This window comes from Lygodium microphyllum, chromosome 29 (assembly GCF_053477565.2).
Source record: "Lygodium microphyllum isolate KBCC chromosome 29, Lygodium_microphyllum_v1.1.10, whole genome shotgun sequence".
Taxonomy (NCBI): domain Eukaryota; kingdom Viridiplantae; phylum Streptophyta; class Polypodiopsida; order Schizaeales; family Lygodiaceae; genus Lygodium; species Lygodium microphyllum.
Window position 1 is genome coordinate 11,871,401 of NC_141163.1, and position 19,509 is coordinate 11,890,909.

Here is a 19,509-nt window from a genome sequence, read left to right on the forward strand (position 1 = left end):
GATAAAGCTCATTTACACAATTATAGTATAAGATTGACATAACTTTGGGAGTGTTAAATTCTCATGACCTGTGATAATGAGGTTACCTACTTGATATGATTTTTACAAGATCATAATGAGGTAATCTAATTGATATGATATTTACAAGAGAAACATCATGATACTGATTTTTAAAAATTCACAATCACAATGTCCTAAACAATTAAGGCTTGCACAACCACACTATGCAATTAAGAAAGTGTTGTACATCCATGCATCTAGCCCTTTTGGCGTGAAACTATTTAGTATAAACTAATTTTGTTTAGACACATTGAGATGCAAGAGCATCTCTTTAAATAACACAAAAACAATACTAGTCACTTTATCACCCACAATAAGACGATAGTATAATCACAACAAAGCAAAAACATTGCATGATTGTGTGAACATCTCTTGAGGAACTTTTAACATAGTCAAATGATAATGGAACTTTACTCTTAAGCTTAAGACATGACCCCAAGGTGGTTTAGGGCTCACCTAAGGTGGCTTAGACTCATGGCAAACTATATTTTCACTTAAGTACATTTTTGTGTTATAGCGATAATGGGGCAATATGGTGACTCTAGGTTAAAGCATAACGGAACCAAAATGCTAGGGTAATGGAGCCGGAAGAGTCTCATTAAAAATGACACATTCAATCTTCTAACTAGAAAATAGATTTGCAGCACATCAATGGCACCCTTCTTGCTCGAGTTTGAGAGGACTCCTCTAAAAAAGAAAAACCGTGAGACAAAATGAAGCAAACACAAACATTGTAATGTTATGAAATTTGACAAAGTTGTAATTTGTAAAAAGAATGCGCATCGATCCTTGCCATTAAGCAAAGACAAGATTAAATGCAAGTTGTGGATTTTCCTTCTAAATTCCAACCCTTTTGGGGCTGGACCATAATTGTTCTGCAAGGTGCGATCTTACTAGCTCTGTTACCCTAGGCTCGACAAGAGCTCCACAATGGGACATTAGACATACAATCTTTTCAATTCAAGAGCTCAACCCCCCTATGACTCAACTACCTCTCACTTAGTTGTCCCATAATCTAGCTCCACATTACCGAAGCTTCTACTCGCACTCCTTATGCAAGCAAGAAACCAATCGAAGTTATCATAGACTCACCCACTTATCTTCCTTGCATCCACTCCTATTTAGTGATACTTTTGCATAAAAGATGCATTGTTTAAAGCCACTTAAAGCTACGATACAAATTTAGAATTTTATAAAACCTTAAAACGATGGATCCTAGATTATCACTCTATTGGCCCCTCATTGCCACTCTTTTGTAAACCCTACTTTTACAACTAGGTCTACTTGATAAAATTATCACAATGCCCCCAATTCGCCATATCTTGAACATAATTTGACTATTACAAAAAGTTATGAAAATCACTTGAAAAGAATAAGATACAGTGGGGGATCATTAGATGACACTCTATTGGCCCTCGTACCCCACACGGGCTACTAATATGACAGGTTTGCATGTGCAAGCTAATTAGTTGCACTAGCTTTAACAGCAATATAACTCACTATTCTTGTATCATAGAAGTGAGTGAAATCCTTATGAAAGGATGGGATTTGAAGGCAACATTACTTGCTAACTTGAGAATTATGGCTTTATGGTTGTTGTAACAAATCGGGAGTTCTATGCTCTTAGATGGCTCTCACAAGAGTGAAGGCTTCATCGTAATGCAACAAGGGCTTGTAGTTGTTCTTGAGAATATAAGCTGGTCTCAGTGACTTATTATTTTTGGCCAACTTTCCTTGTCAGTGAATAGTGACAATTGAGTCCATCAATTTCTCTTAGGAAAGGGATTGATGTCCTTAACAAAGGGTTTGACATTAGAATGTGCATTTACATAACCCTTAGGAGAACTTGAATCTCTCAAAATTGGAATTAGAGTAACATAGGCTCTGGGAGGCCTCAAGATAAGGAAATCTTTGACCATTCCATTCATTTAATAAATATTCTAATCATTCCATGTTTATAGGTGGGATTGGCAAGCAGCAATGCTACTTTGGCTGTTTCTCTATGTTTATCAAATATGTTGAACATCTCATTGTAATTTGACATCCAGCTTGCCAATTCCAATATTGGTAATAGAGGCATCAATTTGAGGCACCAAATCTTAGGGAACCCTAACACCCCCTCCTGCCGCTACTCTTCCCCGGCAATCAAACATTTCTTGAGCGGTTTGTGAAGCTTTAGCACAAGACCTTAGAGGATGAGGTATGGTGGGAGATTTATTGTTTTGTTTAAAACGGAGGGAAGAGGTGAAAGGATTAGGTAAAACAGTTAATAGCGTCTCTCTCTCGACATAGATTTTGAAAAAAGAGCGATGGATCATCGGTTTAGAGGCAAAAGTCGCTGGGGTGTGGTAATAATCACCACATACATACACGATACAGGCTAATGTCGAAACAAACACACATAGTCGGTACTTATCTCTCTCTTTCCTCGCCCTGTGTATTTGTTTAGCGGGGGAGAGGAGAGAGAGGGGGAGCCTAGCTTCCATTTTAAATGTGAGAGAGAGAGAGAGAGAGAGAGAGAGAGAGAAGATTGAAGGGAGATCTGCTGCCCTTTACCGTCATCCACCTTCTTACTCACCTTCCTTTTGCCCTTTCTCCTTCCGGGCTTCTACTCTGCTTCGGCTCCTGAACTGCCCATCAAGCTATAATCTCGGTCTGCTGAGAGGAACAGAGCAGGTCCCGCCATCGCCGCCCAGAGAGAAGGTCCCATTTGGGAGGAGACCGTTTCTCCTCCTCTCGAAGGATACACAGGCTTTTGGGGCCGGCTAGTATTGCTTCTTCTTCAAGGAGAAAGAAAGCGCCGGGGGAGAGAGCAGACCCAATAATGGAGGAGAGGAGTTGGACGCCCCTGCTTCTTCTTGTCCCCCTGTATACTGCCCGGCCAGCTCCGCTGCCGCGGAAACCCTAAACGTCTGCGTGATTGGCAGCGGGCAGGCCGTTTTTGAAGCTCGGGAATGTCAGAGGCTGCATCGGAATCAGCTTTACCTCTCCATATCAGGATCTTCCTGTTTCGATCGCTTTTTTGCAAGGAATCCCTCTGATAGTAGCCTTGGGTCATACCTGCCTGGCCTGGTGCGTCATCACACCCCTCCCCTGACATGGGTATCTGCCATGGAAAGAGCTCATCATCAGAAGAGAGAAATCGTGATATCGAGAAGCCTTCGGATATCCCTGCACAGACAACAGTCACAACAGGGTTGCCCCCAAAGTCCCCATACAGAGCATCTCCCTTTAGAGCTTCACCATTTCGGTCGCCTTTCCGATCCTCTAATGCAGCTTCGCCTGCCAATGGCACTCCAGGAAGGTTCTTCAAGAGACCGTTCCCACCCCCGTCTCCAGCAAAGCACATTCAAGCCGCATTAGCTAAAAGGTTTGGCACTGCCAAGCCCAGGGAAGGGACTATACCTGAAGGTCAAGAGCTTGAGAAACCTCTGGACAAATCCTTTGGCTATGCCAAGAATTTCAACCTCAAGTATGAACTTGGTCAAGAAGTTGGACGTGGGCATTTTGGCCATACATGCATTGCCAAGGTCAAGAAGGGTGAATTCAAAGGTCAGTCGGTTGCTGTGAAGGTCATCTCTAAGGCCAAGGTAAGCTCCCGTACTTGAATTGTCTCACAGGGTGCTACCTTCCTGTACCACACACATAATGCTCTAACGTTGTAGTGCTGTTTCCAGATGACAACTGCTATTTCAATTGAGGATGTAAGAAGAGAGGTCAAAATATTGAAAGCTCTAACTGGGCACCACAATCTGGTGAAATTCTATGATGCCTGCGAAGACAACACAAATGTGTACATAGTCATGGAGTAAGATTATACTCGACCTCAAGCAGTCCTTGTGACTCAATGCATTCTCACCATTTGCATTGTTATTTATATTGACACGCTGCAATAGTGCATTTCAGTTCCTGGTTGATTTAGTACACAATGGAAACTTGAACCAGGGACTGACCTTCTTTTGAATCTATGTTGAATTCTAACAACATGTGACCAAGTGTGTGGTTGGCGTGGGGTATTATTGATATCAGTGCTCAGTAGTTTTGACAGCTTTTGTTGACCACCTGCACCAATCTAAAAACTTATAGAGCACCCCTCTCCCTAGTACATACCCCTTGTTGCTGAGGACACCCCCGAAGTATGATCCACAAGAAAGTTTTATGTCCTATGATAACAGTCTGTTTACCTGAAAAAATAGTGTTACCATTGGGGTCTTACCACATTTTCAAGGCTCATATGTGGCAAAATGCTTGATATTGATATGTGGTTGCTACGTTATCTTTTCTTACCAATCACAGAACTTATGTGGCACTATCATTCATAATCTTGCTCAAATTCATTGCTCTGTGGACGAATTTTTCAGCTCAGGATTAACTTTTTTCTTACCAATCACAGAACTTATGTGGCACTATCATTCACAATCTTGCTCAAATTCATTGCTCTGTGGACGAATTTGTCAGTTCAGGATTAACATTTCTCACAGGAAGAAAATAGAGTTCCACAGTTGTGCAGCTGAATGCTTGACACAAATGTTTGCTTGTAAGGTTCTCTTTTTCCACTGGCCACTGATCTGTGAGTGATTGTTTTCATTTGGTGAATGGCAGGCTATGTGAAGGGGGTGAGCTTTTGGACCGGATATTGGCAAGGTTGGCTCTCTATGCTGTTGTGTTATTGATTTATTAGTAGGCCTACAGAGGCTATCTGCTGTGGAAGGGAAGATTATAAACCCTGGGCATTACTTTTCATGGTCTAACTCTTGAATTGCAGCACGGTTTCCTGTCGATCTAGTATCCAGAGCCTTATCATGGGTTGCTCTTTCTGACACGTGACAGGGGTGGCAAGTATACTGAAGAAGATGCAAAGATTGTGGTGGTTCAGATTTTAAACATTGTTGCATTTTGCCATCTTCAAGGTGTTGTGCATCGTGATCTCAAACCAGAGGTATTATCTGCTTTGTGGTCGTGTCAAAACGATTATGTAGTGTAGGTCTTATAGTACATAGAACAAACTCTACTCTTAAGATTCTAGGAGGCACATCCTTGTTGCCATTATGATAGCATGTACCCAAATTTGTGTGTCAATAGCATTAAACATCATGCATCACAAAGTGTGCAGATCTGACTTAATATTTCTTTCCTGTCTGAACAGAATTTCTTATTTACAACAAAGGACGAGAATGCACAGCTGAAGGCCATAGATTTTGGACTTTCAGATTTTGTCAGACCAGGTCTGACTACATTTGACTAATAAGTGTGATTCTGTCCATTGCAACTGCAGGTTGTCAAAGATAAGTTTTTCTGGGATTTAACTGTGTCCTTTGTGCAGATGAAAGGCTTAATGACATAGTTGGAAGTGCCTTCTATGTTGCACCAGAGGTGCTGCATAGGTCATATAGTATGGAAGCAGATGTTTGGAGCATTGGAGTAATAACTTACATCCTACTTTGTGGAAGTCGACCATTTTGGGCACGCACAGAGTCTGGGATATTCAGATCTGTACTGAAGTCAGAACCCAGTTTTGAAGAGGCTCCCTGGCCATCCGTTTCAGTAGAAGCAAAGGACTTTGTAAAAAGGCTATTGACTAAGGATCGGCACAGAAGGATGACAGCTGCGCAGGCACTTGGTATACATTATTATCCTAAATCTGCAATGCTTGGGCTTTCCAATTTTAGCAGCTAATGGTCATATCTATGTATGCCAGCACATCCTTGGATCCGAGGGGAGCAAAAGATTCCTCTTGATATACTGGTGTTTAGGCTTGTAAAGTCTTACCTAAGGTCCTCATCCTTGAGGAAAGCAGCACTGAAGGTGAGTCTTAGTGCTAAGTAGAGTAACACAGAAGTTGAACATTGCAATTCACCCATGCATGGTTTATGTGGTGCTTGAGTGGTCATGATGTCTAGTAGTTGCACGACAATATAGTTGTATGATGTGGCTTTGCTTGCAGGCTGCTATTCATGCCTAGCATTCCCTGTCTCTTCTTGCAACTGGGTTGTAATGCAGCTGTTTTCGTTCATGAAGCAAGCCAGATAGGACTTGCCTACTGGTTTCAACCAAATGTTATGTAAGATAAGACTTTTCTTCAGCTTGGACGCTTATGCCCTTTCAACATTGCTATGTATGACCAAAGTCTCATGGGGCGATGACATTTGTAGTTGATGGACTGAATCCAGCTATCAGTCACCAGTGGCCATGCCAAAGGTTTGTCTGAGCTGCATTTGGTGCCCTACAGATTAGGTGTCATCCTTATTTTATTCATGTCTGGGGCAGAGGTGGATGGTATCTCTTGTTATTGACTAGAGTTTTGAGCTTATATCTGAAAGGGGCATTTTGTTGCTATGGAAATCTTCTTTGGAGCAGTGTCACATAGTTGAAAAGACTTTAAAGGCTAATTTAGACGTTTTTAAATGTCACAATGTGTTTGCCCATTTTCATTTTATTGGAATTGCTGACTCCATCAAGGTCTTGTTTAAAACACTAGTTCTCCTGCATTAGAGCTCAAATTAGCAAAGAAACAGCTACTGTACACGTCTTAAGCGTGTAGGTAAGTCATATTAGTTCTCCATGCTGCTGATCATCCATACATCCATAGCAATTTTCTTTTATCTTCTTTTGTTCTCTGAGATTTTTTTCTAGTTTGTTTGTGGCGGTCTGTTTCTTATCCTTGTACGTGGATCTCACTGGAATTAGCAGAGCCTTTCTATAAAAGAAATGCATAGAATTAATTGTCAATGACATGTAGCAATGACAGGGCCTGGTCATACAAGTCCTCTTAGTCTAGCTGCAACTGCTGACGGTGGCCTTTTATGTGATACAGGCGCTATCAAGGACGTTATCTGAAGATCAGTTGTTTTACTTGCGAGCCCAGTATATGCTTTTAGAGCCCTCAAAGAATGGTCGACTATCTTTAGAAAACTTCAGAGCAGTGAGTTTCTCATGCACCGAGGCTTCTGTGCAACAGGCCAGATATATCTTTTGCACCCCTTACAGGATTGCATCTAATTCTGGTCAGGTCCTGGCTGCTTGTTGCAGGTGCTGACAAAAAATGCAACTGATGCAATGAAGGATTCACGGATGTTTGACATGATTACAGCTGTACAATTTCATCCCTCATGCTTTGTATATTCACGATGGTGCTTTATGAAGTTTTAATTGTTAGTAAGTCCACATTTTGTGAGAGTGAGCAGATAGATGCACTTCAATTCAAGAAAATGGAGTTTGAGGAGTTCTGTGCAGCAGCTACCAGTGTGCCTCAGCTTGAAGGGCTAGAAGGATGGGAGATGCAGGCACGTAGTGCCTATCAGCTTTTCGAAAAAGAAGCCAATCGGGTGGTTGTTATAGAGGACCTTGCTAGGGTATTTATTTTTGCACGGTTTGTTCATTCCTCATGAATTTGCTACTTGAACTTTGGGTGTTGTATTGGGTAATGATTTGCTCATCTGGTTGAACAGGAGCTTGGTATTCCCCCGACAGTCCCTGCGCATGTTGTTCTGCACGAGTGGGTTAGACATAGTGATGGGAAGCTGAGCTTTTTTGGGTTCACAAATCTGCTACGTGGGATGCCACCTCGATCTACTACTAAAGCCTTTTAAGTCGTATTCATGTTCTGCACTATGATTGAGATCTGGCTTAAGTGAAATATTTTAATTCAGAGTTGGCTCATGCACTGATTCTTTTCACTCTACATGTTTTCAAGAGCTGAGCAGCAGTCCCAAGTACAAGTCCTAAAAGGTTGGCTCCTATGACAGTTTTGTGAGTGAACAAATAATTCAAACAGATATTTTACTGTACAGGTAGAGCCTTTTCTGTACAAAGCATGTCATTTGTGGAAAAGTCAATACTCCTGAAGGCTTTTCCGAATGGGATCTTTACTCCCGGGCAGAAAGCTGTCTGGGGCATTTCCTGGAGTGGCATTTCTCTATGATCTTCACAAGTTTCAGGATTATGCACACTTTTTAGCTGCAAGATTCCAGACGAGAGATACTTATATACCTGGGTATGTCCAACTGAGTTGGATTATACTCAACTAAGTGTCAGTATGGATCTAGTAGATGCTGCTGGACTTTGGAGGGCCTTAGTTGAAGCTGCATTGCTGTGGTGGAAACCCATGGTAGTAAAGACTTCTGGCTCACAAGGTTGCATTGAGTGGGTGAGAAGGCTTGCCAGTACCTGCCACTTCAAGAATAATTTCTTGTAATGCTCGACGAGCTTGTGTTGTAACTTGGATTTAGACACTATTAGAGGTGGGATTGATATGACCTCCTTGTTATATGCAGTATGTAGCCTGATTATGCATCTTTGTGATAGCTCTATCGTAAAGCAGTTAATTAACATTCTATCTCCACACAAATTGGAAATACCTTGTTGGTGATGTACTTGCTTCCTACATGATATTCTGGTGGATTGTTACACAACAATGCCTTACAATGTGATTCTGGATTTCTCATTTTTGGAACTCGTAGTGACCTGACATGTAGCTGATCTTGTGTGTTATTAACATTGTATTATATCAGTTCCAGGACTGCACCAGTAAAAGATCAATACAAAAGCTTGTTGATTTATTATCATAAAGCAGTAAATGAACATTCCATATCCACACAACTTGGGGATACTTTGTTGGTGATATTGTCACTTATTACACTTGGTGGATGGTTATACAACGCCTCTTGATGTTATACAGGAATTCTTATTTTTGTAGCTCATTGTAACATGTATCTGATCTTGTATGTTAGCAACATGGTTATTGTGTCAGATCCAGGGAGTGAACTTCAGATGTTTAAATTTCAATATGTGCAAATTTAAATAAGTCACAATTTTAAAATTAAAAATATGAAAGGTAAGTGCAGCTTTGAAAGATTAAAGTCAACTGAAGTAGAAGTCATGGATCAAGAAGACTTTAGGGTAGTGCTAAGGATCAAGATCAGCGAAGGTGGGTTTGGCCTAGAGCCACTAAGGGAGAAGGCCATTACACAAAAGAATGCATGAAGGGCATCCATGGGCTTTGCTGTTGGCCAACTGGATTTCCTGTTTAAAGCTTTTTACCAAGGTCTGGTTGGACTGTAATTGGTCCCAATCAGACCTTAAGTGCTGTTACTAAAATCCCTATGAAAGCCTCCTCTGCTGCACAACAGATTGTTAATGTTTGGTGTTAGCTGGCCTCCTCCCTAGATTGGAAAGGATCAAAGGTGACCCCTACCTCTCTTCAATATCTGGCTTAGCAGTGCTGCCTATGCAGACCAGTGTATACTAGCGAGCGTGAAACCCTGCTCTTTGCCATTTATGGCTATCATGTGGACATGGAAAAGGAGACCGAAGATTCCATTGGTAGCTACACTCTCCCACAAGCTAAATATCTTGATGTGGAGAGTTGTCGCAAACAAGCTGGCTACCAGAAGCTGGCTGGCCATGGTGATGCAATGTAGGTGGTGTAGTGGAGGTGATACTGTCGCATGGAAAATATCAATAAAGGTGGAGATTCAGTCAAGGTGATGTTAAAAATCAGTCCAGGTGATCAATGTTCAAGGTGATGTTAGAAATTAGTCAAGGTGATCAATGTTCAAGTGCTTAGACTAGTTTGTTTGACCCGGAGAAGCTCTTTATATAATCAGCACAGAAGAGAATTTCTCCCCCAGATGCAAACAACAATGTTGAGCAGCAAAGAACATGAAAATTATGAATCTTTTAGTCCAAAATAAAATTGTCTGGGTGGTTTGCAGTAGGACATGAGGTGATGGCGTTTGCATTCATTTTATGTCCTCAGACTTGCTGGATCACTCCAAAATTGACATTATTGCTAGACCATGAGAGATGCTATGCCCATGATTTCTATGCCCCAAGAAAATGAAGAAATGGACTTTCAGCAAGATTTGTAGTAGTTGAGGTGATGCGAAAATGCAACCAAGGTGATGTATGCTTTCAAAACTTGATGAAACAATGCAAAATTGCTTCTAAATGAGTATAGCCATCAAGCAAACATGGTCAATTATACGTGTATATAATGCTAAGGCATTCTTATATGACAAGTGTTGGAAAGAAGCATGAAAAATGATATGCAAAATGCTCACAATCCATATGCTTCTATTTGTGCTACAAGCAAGATATGACTTTAAGAGCTTCAATTGTATAACCAAACAAGACAATTGATGTATTCAAGATTCCTAGCTTAGCATAGGATTGGAAGTGAGGAATTTTATGATTTGTAGGAGTTTTTGGGATGAAACGGAAAATAAAGAAATCCCATACTACCTTACTCTCTACTCTATTTCTATCATGTTGGTTTCATTTCAACTTGGCCTTCCTCCTCTAATCCACATGGCTTTTGAAAAGAGCATCTATTCGAAGAGAAAGGACTCTATAGTTCAATCTCTTACTATGTCACAATGGTTATCCTAAAGTATCCATACGTGTTTGAGATTAGCCATATCTTCAATAACTGGAGAGCAAAGCAACTCAATCCTTTCAAGCACTCATAGCTTCCTATCCCTGCACACAATGAGAGTTCGACCAACCACTCGAGAGAGAAATTTGTCCTTAAATTGGCAATGGAACCACAAAAACAGTGAGCTTGTGTCCAATGGATTAGACTTTGGAAAGACTCTTGTTCATTCAAGGGTTTCCCTTCTTCTAGTTTAAGACTGTTCCTCACAATAGTCGGCTCATTCTCTAACTCTAAACCATCTATGCGCTCCCCTCTCAACCCCATGACAGTAAGAAATCAATAGAGTTTCAAGTGTTTATGTTTGATTGACCAAATCTCACCTTTCTCATTGTCTCTCACAATAAAAAGGGAGTTGGATGTGCCTTAGGATCCACCATTTATGGCTCCTCTTGTGCTTCAACCACTGATGGATTTGCTCCCCTCTAAGCCACTAACAAGAAGAAGAATATCAAAGGAGAAGAGGTGTCTCTCTCCAAGTCCCTCATACTCTCACTCACTCTTTCTCTCACGCAAATGTGTAATGAAGGCAAAATGCACACCATGTGGTATGAAATAGTGGTGGAGAAGAAGAAGAAGAAGAAGAAGAAGAAGATATGATGAAGATGAAAGAAAAAAGAGCTTCTCGCATTTGTTCCTCACTCTCTCATGCACACACTCTTTCTCTCTCCTTCGCAAGCAATAGCTATGGTGGATGCAAAAAGATAGAGAAGGAAGCTTGATCTAAAAAATTGCACACACAAGAATGAGACTTTCTATTCATTTTACACATTATATACGTGGGTTTTCTTAGATGTCTAGCCTCAACCCTTGGTATCTCTCTATCAAGTCTGATAATCTCTTTTACATACCCTTAGCCATTTAGTTTAGACAAATAGACTTGACTACGAATCCACATGTTTTTAGAGTTCTCACATATATTATATATGACTAGAAATTTAAAATGTACAAAAATGTGATTCCGAGGGATATTACAAGGTCAGTGGGATCAAAATACATTCTTATTTTTAATAAAGTACACTATAGTGTGATAAATTGAGATATATCTATTAATTTAAATATTCCACTCGTAAACTTTCGATGCATGTGCTTTTTCATTATTCTCTCAAAGATTTGGCCTTCATTACAATGTAACTAGCTTTGGCTTCTTCTCTCAATCTAGACATTGGTCTCCATTGACTCGTTTGTCTGAACTTTGACTACTTTGACCAACCCATTGGCTCGAATTTTTTGCTAAAATTTTTCACCATCCTTCTACATCTTGCTCCCATGGAATTAACACTACGAGACAAACAACTTGAAAATAGAAGACAAGAATGCTTAAGATTTTGGTATGTGCTTATGGAAGAAGGGTGAGACTTGGTTCACAAGTTTTGATGCAAATGGGAAGGCCAAGTTTCCCATCCTACAAGACATTTTATCAAGAGCTTCTCCAAAGCGGGCCATATAGACAACCTCTTAGTCAAGCTAATGAATGTTGACTAAAAAGAGAATGAATCCATTGAGGATTGTGTGACAAGTGTCTGAAGTCTATTCAAGAGAATACCTAGTTCAAAGCAACCCACTAAAAGAGGGTTATTTTTATAGCCTGATTTGAGTCGAGTATTTGAAGAGTTGATACGGGAAAATGGCCTATTCAAAGAAAGAAACAAGGCTAAGATGCACAATCTTGCTCATAGAGATCCCTAGAAAGACAGGGGAAAGGAGTAGAAATTAAGCTTTTTCCAGGAAGTAGCAAACCTAAAACAAGGGATAGTGAAGCTAGATAAGAGTTCAAGGCCTAAGCCTTCATATGGGCTAAATGTTCACTACATATATTATGGTGGGAACCATCTATGTTAGAATGCCTAGAACCTAGAAATAGAGTTTGTGTCAATTGTGGTGCTTATGGCCATGATGCTACAATTGCTTGAATGCTTCAAATGTCTCTCTACCCTAAAACTTATGTTGTCTATCTTTATCTTGCCAATAGACGAGTCCCACATGGATGAGGTACTCCATTATCTTTTCTAGCACCATATGATCCAAGATCAACAAGGCCAAGAATAGGAATGAATCCCTTAATCACTCCAAGACTACCAACACCATATGTATCACACCCTCCTATCAACATATGCGAGAGTGTGCAACAAAAAAGAAACATGAAGATGGAGAGGAAAGAGAAAAGAGAGAGAGAGACATAAAGAGAGAAGAGAATGAAGTGGTAACTCTGTATTGCAACTGAATGGAATGCTAAATACAATGGTAATTTGATTAGTCCTTGCATGTAGCCCAAAGCATTAGTGAGTGCACTTGATCAAACAAATGAAAATGGTAGCACCAGAGACAGAGAAGGGCTTAAGACAAAGTGCGTTGAGCTTGCAAGACAAGAAGATGATCCACCAAGTGTGGAAAGGGGGATAAATATAGCCAGGTTAGGGCAAAATTGGCTGATCAAGTGACCCAAAATCTGATGCAATTGGCCAGTAAAAAGTAGTTGATTGGCCGTCACTAACACAAAAAATCTGGTAGGCCGCCCCAACTTTGGCTCCTATGTCACTATGAGACTCAGATGGAGCTCACAACTAGGAGATGATAGATTGACAAAATACAAGCTAACAACCCCTCTCAGATCCTGAGATGATAGATTGACAAAATAAAAGCTAACAACCCCTCTCAAATCCTAGGAGTTTATAAAGACCCAAATGCGTTATGCGATGAAGGATAGAAAGCATGAGACAATGGCTTTGTAAAGAGATCCAATGCATTGTCCTTTTATGGGATAGTAGGTGACTGCTAACTCTTAGAATCCACAATTTGCTCTTGAACAAAGTGATACTAAACCTCAATGTGCTTCATGCAAGCATGAAACACGAGGTTCTTTGCCAAAGCTAAGGCACTCTGGTTATCTCGGCATAAATGAGTGGGTCCTATTTGTGGAAAGCCAATCTCTGCCAACAACTAGCAGAGCTAAACTACTTGCAATATGGTAGAATAAAGAGCACGATACTTTTGTTAGCAGTCATGCATTAGGGGAGTCTTGAGGTCTCGAAAATGCCTGTAAGAGATCCTAGAGAGAGAAAACAATTTAAGAAATAAAATCATTTTATAGAATTTTTAAAAGGTTTATATTTTGGTAAGTTAAAATATCAAAATTCGTTAATAAGTCATTGTCGTGATATTCTAGTGGTCACATCAAACCTAGAAATCTAGGTCGCCATAAAGTTGGCAAGGTTGTCATAATGAAGATCTTACCTCTCCTCATGAAAGTGAAAAGTAATATTCAATTTGAATTTTGGTGGATACTTGATTGCTTCCCTCCATCGTTTCTCTCTTCTTTTTTTCTCCTCCTTAGTAGTTTCTTCTTTGTTTTCGTTCTTGCTTCTTATCATATCCTTAGTTATGGATCAATCACCCAATGATCTCTGTAACTCAGCTATGGATCAATCATCTAATGATCTTTGTAGCTCTCATAAAAGACCTCTCTATCATCTTCATATTGAGTTGGATAGTGAGTATGAACCAGTAAGAAACAGAACAAAATCTATCACGGTTACAGAGTCTATGAAACATATACTGAGGTTTGAAGGAAAGAAGAATATTGATCTTTGGTTAGATGGAAAGCTATATCCCAAAGATCCTAGCAGAAATAGCACTCCTCCTTTCTATAATAGCTCATCATTAATGAGGTTTATTGGTGATGGCTACAATGGATTTTTAGGTTATACACTTAATCTTGTTGCAGAAAAGGATATCCTTGGACTAGAGAATCATCTTTTGATGAAACACAATATAGAGTTGTTGCAGAAGCTAGAGGATTGTCAACAAAAAATTCATTCATTGGAAAAGCGTATCAAAACTTATCAACGAAAGCAAAATTTATTAGGCCTTTGAAATCGACAAAGAGCTCTTAAAAATATTGAGAATCTCAAACGAGAAGGAGGAGGCTGTGGTAAAAGAATCCAAGCAGGAATGTATATTTTTTTTAACTTGAAAAATCTTAAATATGGCTTTATTTAAATTACTTGCATTGATTTGTGATGTTAATTTTGCTTAGATCTCTTCTACAACCAAATGCAAGTGAAAGAGATTCTTTAAAAGCAGCTCCGTTTTATTATCATTTTCTTCCTTCAGTAGTTTCAAAGGATATTTTGGAGAAGAAGAAATTTAAAAAGGCAAAGAAACAATGCTTGGAGTCATTTGTAAATGATCATTCTTTGGATTCTGAGTTAGTATAGAAGACATTGGATAGTATTGGCATCAGTCGAGATGTTTATATGCAACTTTTCCAGCTTTTACAATCAAATATGAAGCAAGGACAGGTACACAATTGCATACTTCCGAAGCCATTTATGGTTAGGACTATCAGACAGAGAGTTAATAACAAAGTGATGGAGATTCTAGGTGAGCCTTTTCATATCAAGGCTAACTTCAAGGGCAAGAAAAAGGAGGTTACATTCAATGAATTTAACAATATTTTCCTTGACTTGCCCACCCTACAATGCTTAATGATCAAATTTTATGACTTGCCAGGCACAGGGAGTGGCTAGATTTGTGATTAAACTTGATGAAAGTGAGATTCTGAAATGTAAAAAATTGGAGAGAATCTCTATCATCTTGATGAATAGAGCACTTTCGTCAAGTCATTGCAATCACTCAACATCATTTAGTGTTCAATCTGAATATAACATCTGGTGGCTAGGAGCATTTGAGGTAGACACTGAGAATTTTGATATACTATATTGGGTTTTTCATCAAACATAAATACCTAATGTTATTCAAAGGCAACAAGTAGAAGAAGAGCTATTTGTTGAAGGATTTGGGAACTACAGGATTGAGTGGCACATAGCTGGTGACCTAAAGACACTCAAATGTATGTATAATGTATCAAAGGGAGCCAACTCGAGATCTCCTTGCTTATATTGCATGTCACCAGCTCTGCAGAGTTAAACTCAAGCAATTGGAATAGAGCTCCCTCTAGGCACAATAAGGATCCACAATTTAAACCAGTCTTGGACATTGCTTTAGCAAATGCCCATATTTATACACTTCATGCACTTTGCAGGATAATTGAAAAGCTTGTTCATCTCTATATAGGATTTGCATGGAAGCTGAAGCCATTATCAACTAGAACAGATGCTATAACAAAGGTTGAAAAATTTCTCTCTGCAATTGGTTTGCATGGTGGCAATGTTGTTATTGAACCAGATCTTCAGAAGTCTAAGGATGGTAATTGTGTCCCAAAAAAACCATCTATTGGTGGAGTGAAGGCTAGAAGGTTTCTAGGCTTTCATGGGAGACTTGGCAAGATAAACTCGAGAAATGGTGGCTCAACTATTAAATTTAATCAGTGGAAATCCCTACATAATGCAGTTAAGGATCACACTGATAATGGACAAGCTCGGAATAGAAAAGCTAAAGTTTGGGAAACACTAGACAAAGTGTTTTTTTATTGTGATAAGACTGAATGGAATGATATGATCTCAAAGACTTTAAAAACCAATTGAACCTTTTCAAAAAGGCGATGACAGAAGCTTGGGGTGATCAACACTTTACTCACTATATGGTAAAAAGTTTGTATATGTTTGTTTCTTCATTGTCAAACTCATATAATGTTTTTTAATAACTTTCTTTATTTGTTGACTATGCAGCATATTCTATACAACCATGCTCCATACTTTATTAAACAATATGGATCTCTATCTAACTGGTCAACCCAAGGTATGAAAAAATCACATTATCAAGCAAGAATAAAATATTTCAGACACACAAGACATGGATGTGGAAGACACAAAGCCAATAGTTTATTAGAGGTCTTTCAATGGTTCTATCGACAAATTTTGCATAAATTCAAGCTTAAAGATACAACCACATCAAGCAATACATCATCTTTAGCAAGGACTATACAAATTGTTACCCAAAGAAGAAAAGATAGATATTTAAATTCTTGCGCAAAGCAAAGATTTACAGAATGGTTACAAACCAAACAAAGAGTTGGGAAAAGATGGGTTTCAAGAAACCCTTAATCTTTGGCATCTTCTAGTCTGATTGTGTTGTAGAAGAGTCCTCAGTTTCAGGCACCTCAATAGGGCCTTCAGAGGAGTCCTTGGTTTTAGGTAGCTCGAGACAGGGACTCTAAAGGAATCTTTTGTTTCATCCCACTCAGTAAGACCTATGTGTTTCAAAAACTCTTGTTTCCGATAGCTTGGAAGAAGCTTCAAATTCTTACTATCTCCTACATAAGAGAGCAAATAGGAGCCAAGAACTCCAAAATATCCAGCTCTAGATCCATTGTATCCAGGCATGAAGCCAAAAAATCTTATGGCTTCTTCTTTCTCTACTAAAATGATATTGTCCAAACCTCTGCTGAAAACTTGAGATCCAATTACCTTTGAGATAGCTCTCAAAGCCATCATTGGTAGACTTGGAGAGCTTGACAATCTACTATGATATATTACAAATTGTTTAAGTTTCCAATATAATGGCCAAGGCTTTGATTTTTTCCAAGCTTCATTGGCCTAGAGCCCTTGGCCCTTCCAAGAAAGTTGTCCAGATCTTCAATCTCAATCTACACAACAAACCACAACAGTACAAGATATAAGATATTTATCTATAATGCATAATAAATTCTAACATAAACTCAATGGGTAACTTCGAATTATATTTCATACCTTAGGGTGTTCGTCTTCTTCAAGAAGACTATCATCATAAAGATTTATTGAACTCTTGGGCTTCTCATCTGATGGAGACTTTAATCTCTCTTCATACCCTACATCATCAATATGAAGTTTCTTCTGGACCTGCAAGAACTCTTCTTCTGTAGGTAGCCCCCCCTTTTCGTATTCTATGATCTGATTAATACATGTATGTAAGGCTATAGAGCTATCTTGGAAATTCTCTCCCTCAACATCAAGACTTGCTAGTGGTTCTTGTTCATAACCTATAAAATTCATGTCATTTTTGCCCCAATCTGCAAGGATTGCTAAGCAATAATCTTCTCTAAGATCAAAAAGATGTTGAATATCATTTAGCAACACATATCTCTTCTTGTTGATAAGATAAGTGGAAAATGTTGGAACACATGCAAGAGGACCTTCTTCATCAACGTGTGCACTTGGCTCGATCTCCTTTTCTTCCACCATTGTGATATTTTCACCCTTGAACAAACCTACATCAAAACCTTGGACAAGTTGATTCTCAACATCTTCTTGGAACATCTCCTCCTTCTCTTCGACCTCCTTATCCATACTTGCAATATCCTGTAGCTTTCCCTGTTGGTCTATATATGGAGAAGAATTTTCCATGTACTGAAGATACACAATAAATCCAACGTCCTTGTGGATCAGAAGGCATTGGTGTTGATACCTATGGAAAGGGAAACATGTTTCTTTCTTTCTGAATTCCTGATCAATGAGGTTGAACTTGCCTAGCAAAGTTGACCTGGATGTACTGGTGGCTCCCATGACATCACTATAATGAACAAATCCATTGACTTCCAAACCTTGCACATGTCTATCATAAAAACATCTGCACTCCTTAAGTTTATCTTCAAGATCCTCCAATAACTCCTTCAAATCAAAAGGAACATTGAAAATTTCCCTGATATAGCCAAACTTGGAAGAATTTCCAGTGGTGTGTAAGAAATCAAAGAGCCTATCATCAGATGTCTCCATTAGCTCCTCCTCATCCATTCCTTCCAGAGATAGCTTCCTCTTTGTCATCTTGACCATGAAAAGATTTATCCCTGAAAACAAAGCAGAATGGCAACAATATCCAATAAAACAAGATGGAACCATGGAAAGAGGCCCCAAAATTGCATTTTTCAAGACAAAAAAATCAAAAAAGGAGATTTTTTTTAAAGTTGACCGGTGAAACACGAAAATTAAAGTGTACAAGGTAAATGCCTGTGAAGAAATCGCATTTCATCGGACACTACTTGAAGACGAAAATTATTTCATTATCTCACCGGTGAAACACGATACTTAGCAAAATATCACTAACAGGGACATTATTTCGCGTTTCACCGGTCAAAAGATGCAAATCAAAAAGAGAAATATGAACTATAAATTAACTCTATGGAAACACAGAAATTTATGATAAAATCCTTTCTGGAAAAGCTATGCTGCTTTTAAAAGTTACAAAGCACATAACATCTGTAATTATTCAAGTGTTATTAAAAATTCTTTCTATATTAATCAAATTTATTTTGTTAAAATACTTGTAATAATTTTTTTTTTGTTACCTATCAAAGATCATTGAACTGCTCTTCACACAGGAAGCAAGGACCTTAAAGGGAAGTCGAGACGAAATTTCGGCAGAAAGGAAGACAATGTCGGAGAAATGGCTTTGAAAGGCTTTTATATTGACCGTTAAGCATGTGGTGATAGTTCCAACGAAAAAGTTTGTGTAATGATGGAAAAATAAACGGACCGCAAATTTGGATGAAATTTCCAATATTTTTGCATGCACGAAATACCTTAGAATACGTGCACACGCGTCTCACTTAATACACCGTATCAAACTCCTCAGAAGATGTGCACACTCTCTTTTTTCGAAAATACGTCACACGTGTGTTACATAACACTTTGCCAAGTAATGCTTGTACCATCGATGAAAAAATTTCGGTAAGCGAGAATACGTCACACGTGTGTTACTTAACACTTTACCAAGAACGTTGAGTCCAGTGCAAATTCACCGCCTTCGCCTTTCACCACATTTCCAGCAAGCAAAAAACATTGCTACTTCGCCTTTACCTTTGGTGTTCCTTCCAATCTCCAAGCATTTCACTGCTTTCCCAACAAAGGAAACCTTCGAGCATATTCTCGTCATTAGGCTGAGATTGTGAAGAACAAGCTAAAAAGAAGGTATGGTTTTCTGCATCTTGCTTTTCAATAACAAGGTCCATTCAATGCATTTTTTTGATACTTTTCATTAATCCATTATGTTATTATGAGCTTATCAGCACTACAAAAGAAATTTTCCACAGTGGGAGCATTCCTTAATGTTGTGGAGATTTAAGGCAATCTTCAAACTTTTTC

The 19,509-nt window shown here is 39.0% G+C and overlaps 1 protein-coding gene across 1 annotated transcript; it reads left to right on the plus strand.

Moving 5' to 3' along the window:
• Nucleotides 1–2,491: 2,491 nt before the first annotated feature.
• LOC148010384 (CDPK-related kinase 5-like) lies at nt 2,492–8,617 on the plus strand. The gene is made up of 11 exons (XM_087672055.1): nt 2,492–3,650; nt 3,738–3,868; nt 4,663–4,704; nt 4,891–4,999; nt 5,207–5,285; nt 5,384–5,680; nt 5,759–5,865; nt 6,875–6,982; nt 7,090–7,152; nt 7,245–7,412; nt 7,509–8,617. The coding sequence occupies exons 1-11, from the start codon at nt 3,159–3,161 to the stop codon at nt 7,647–7,649; spliced, it is 1,737 nt and encodes a 578-aa protein (XP_087528181.1). The 5' UTR covers nt 2,492–3,158; the 3' UTR covers nt 7,650–8,617.
• The last annotated feature ends 10,892 nt before the right edge of the window (nt 8,618–19,509 follow it).

What these genes read in the sequence shown, in the direction of transcription:
- LOC148010384 (XM_087672055.1), top strand. Translation starts at nt 3,159, where the DNA reads ATGGGTATCTGCCATGGAAAGAGCTCATCATCAGAAGAGAGAAATCGT. An exon ending in AGGTCATCTCTAAGGCCAAG is followed by an intron (nt 3,651 to 3,737) that starts GTAAGCTCCCGT and finishes TGCTGTTTCCAG; the next exon opens with ATGACAACTGCTATTTCAAT. An exon ending in TTGGACCGGATATTGGCAAG is followed by an intron (nt 4,705 to 4,890) that starts GTTGGCTCTCTA and finishes GACACGTGACAG; the next exon opens with GGGTGGCAAGTATACTGAAG.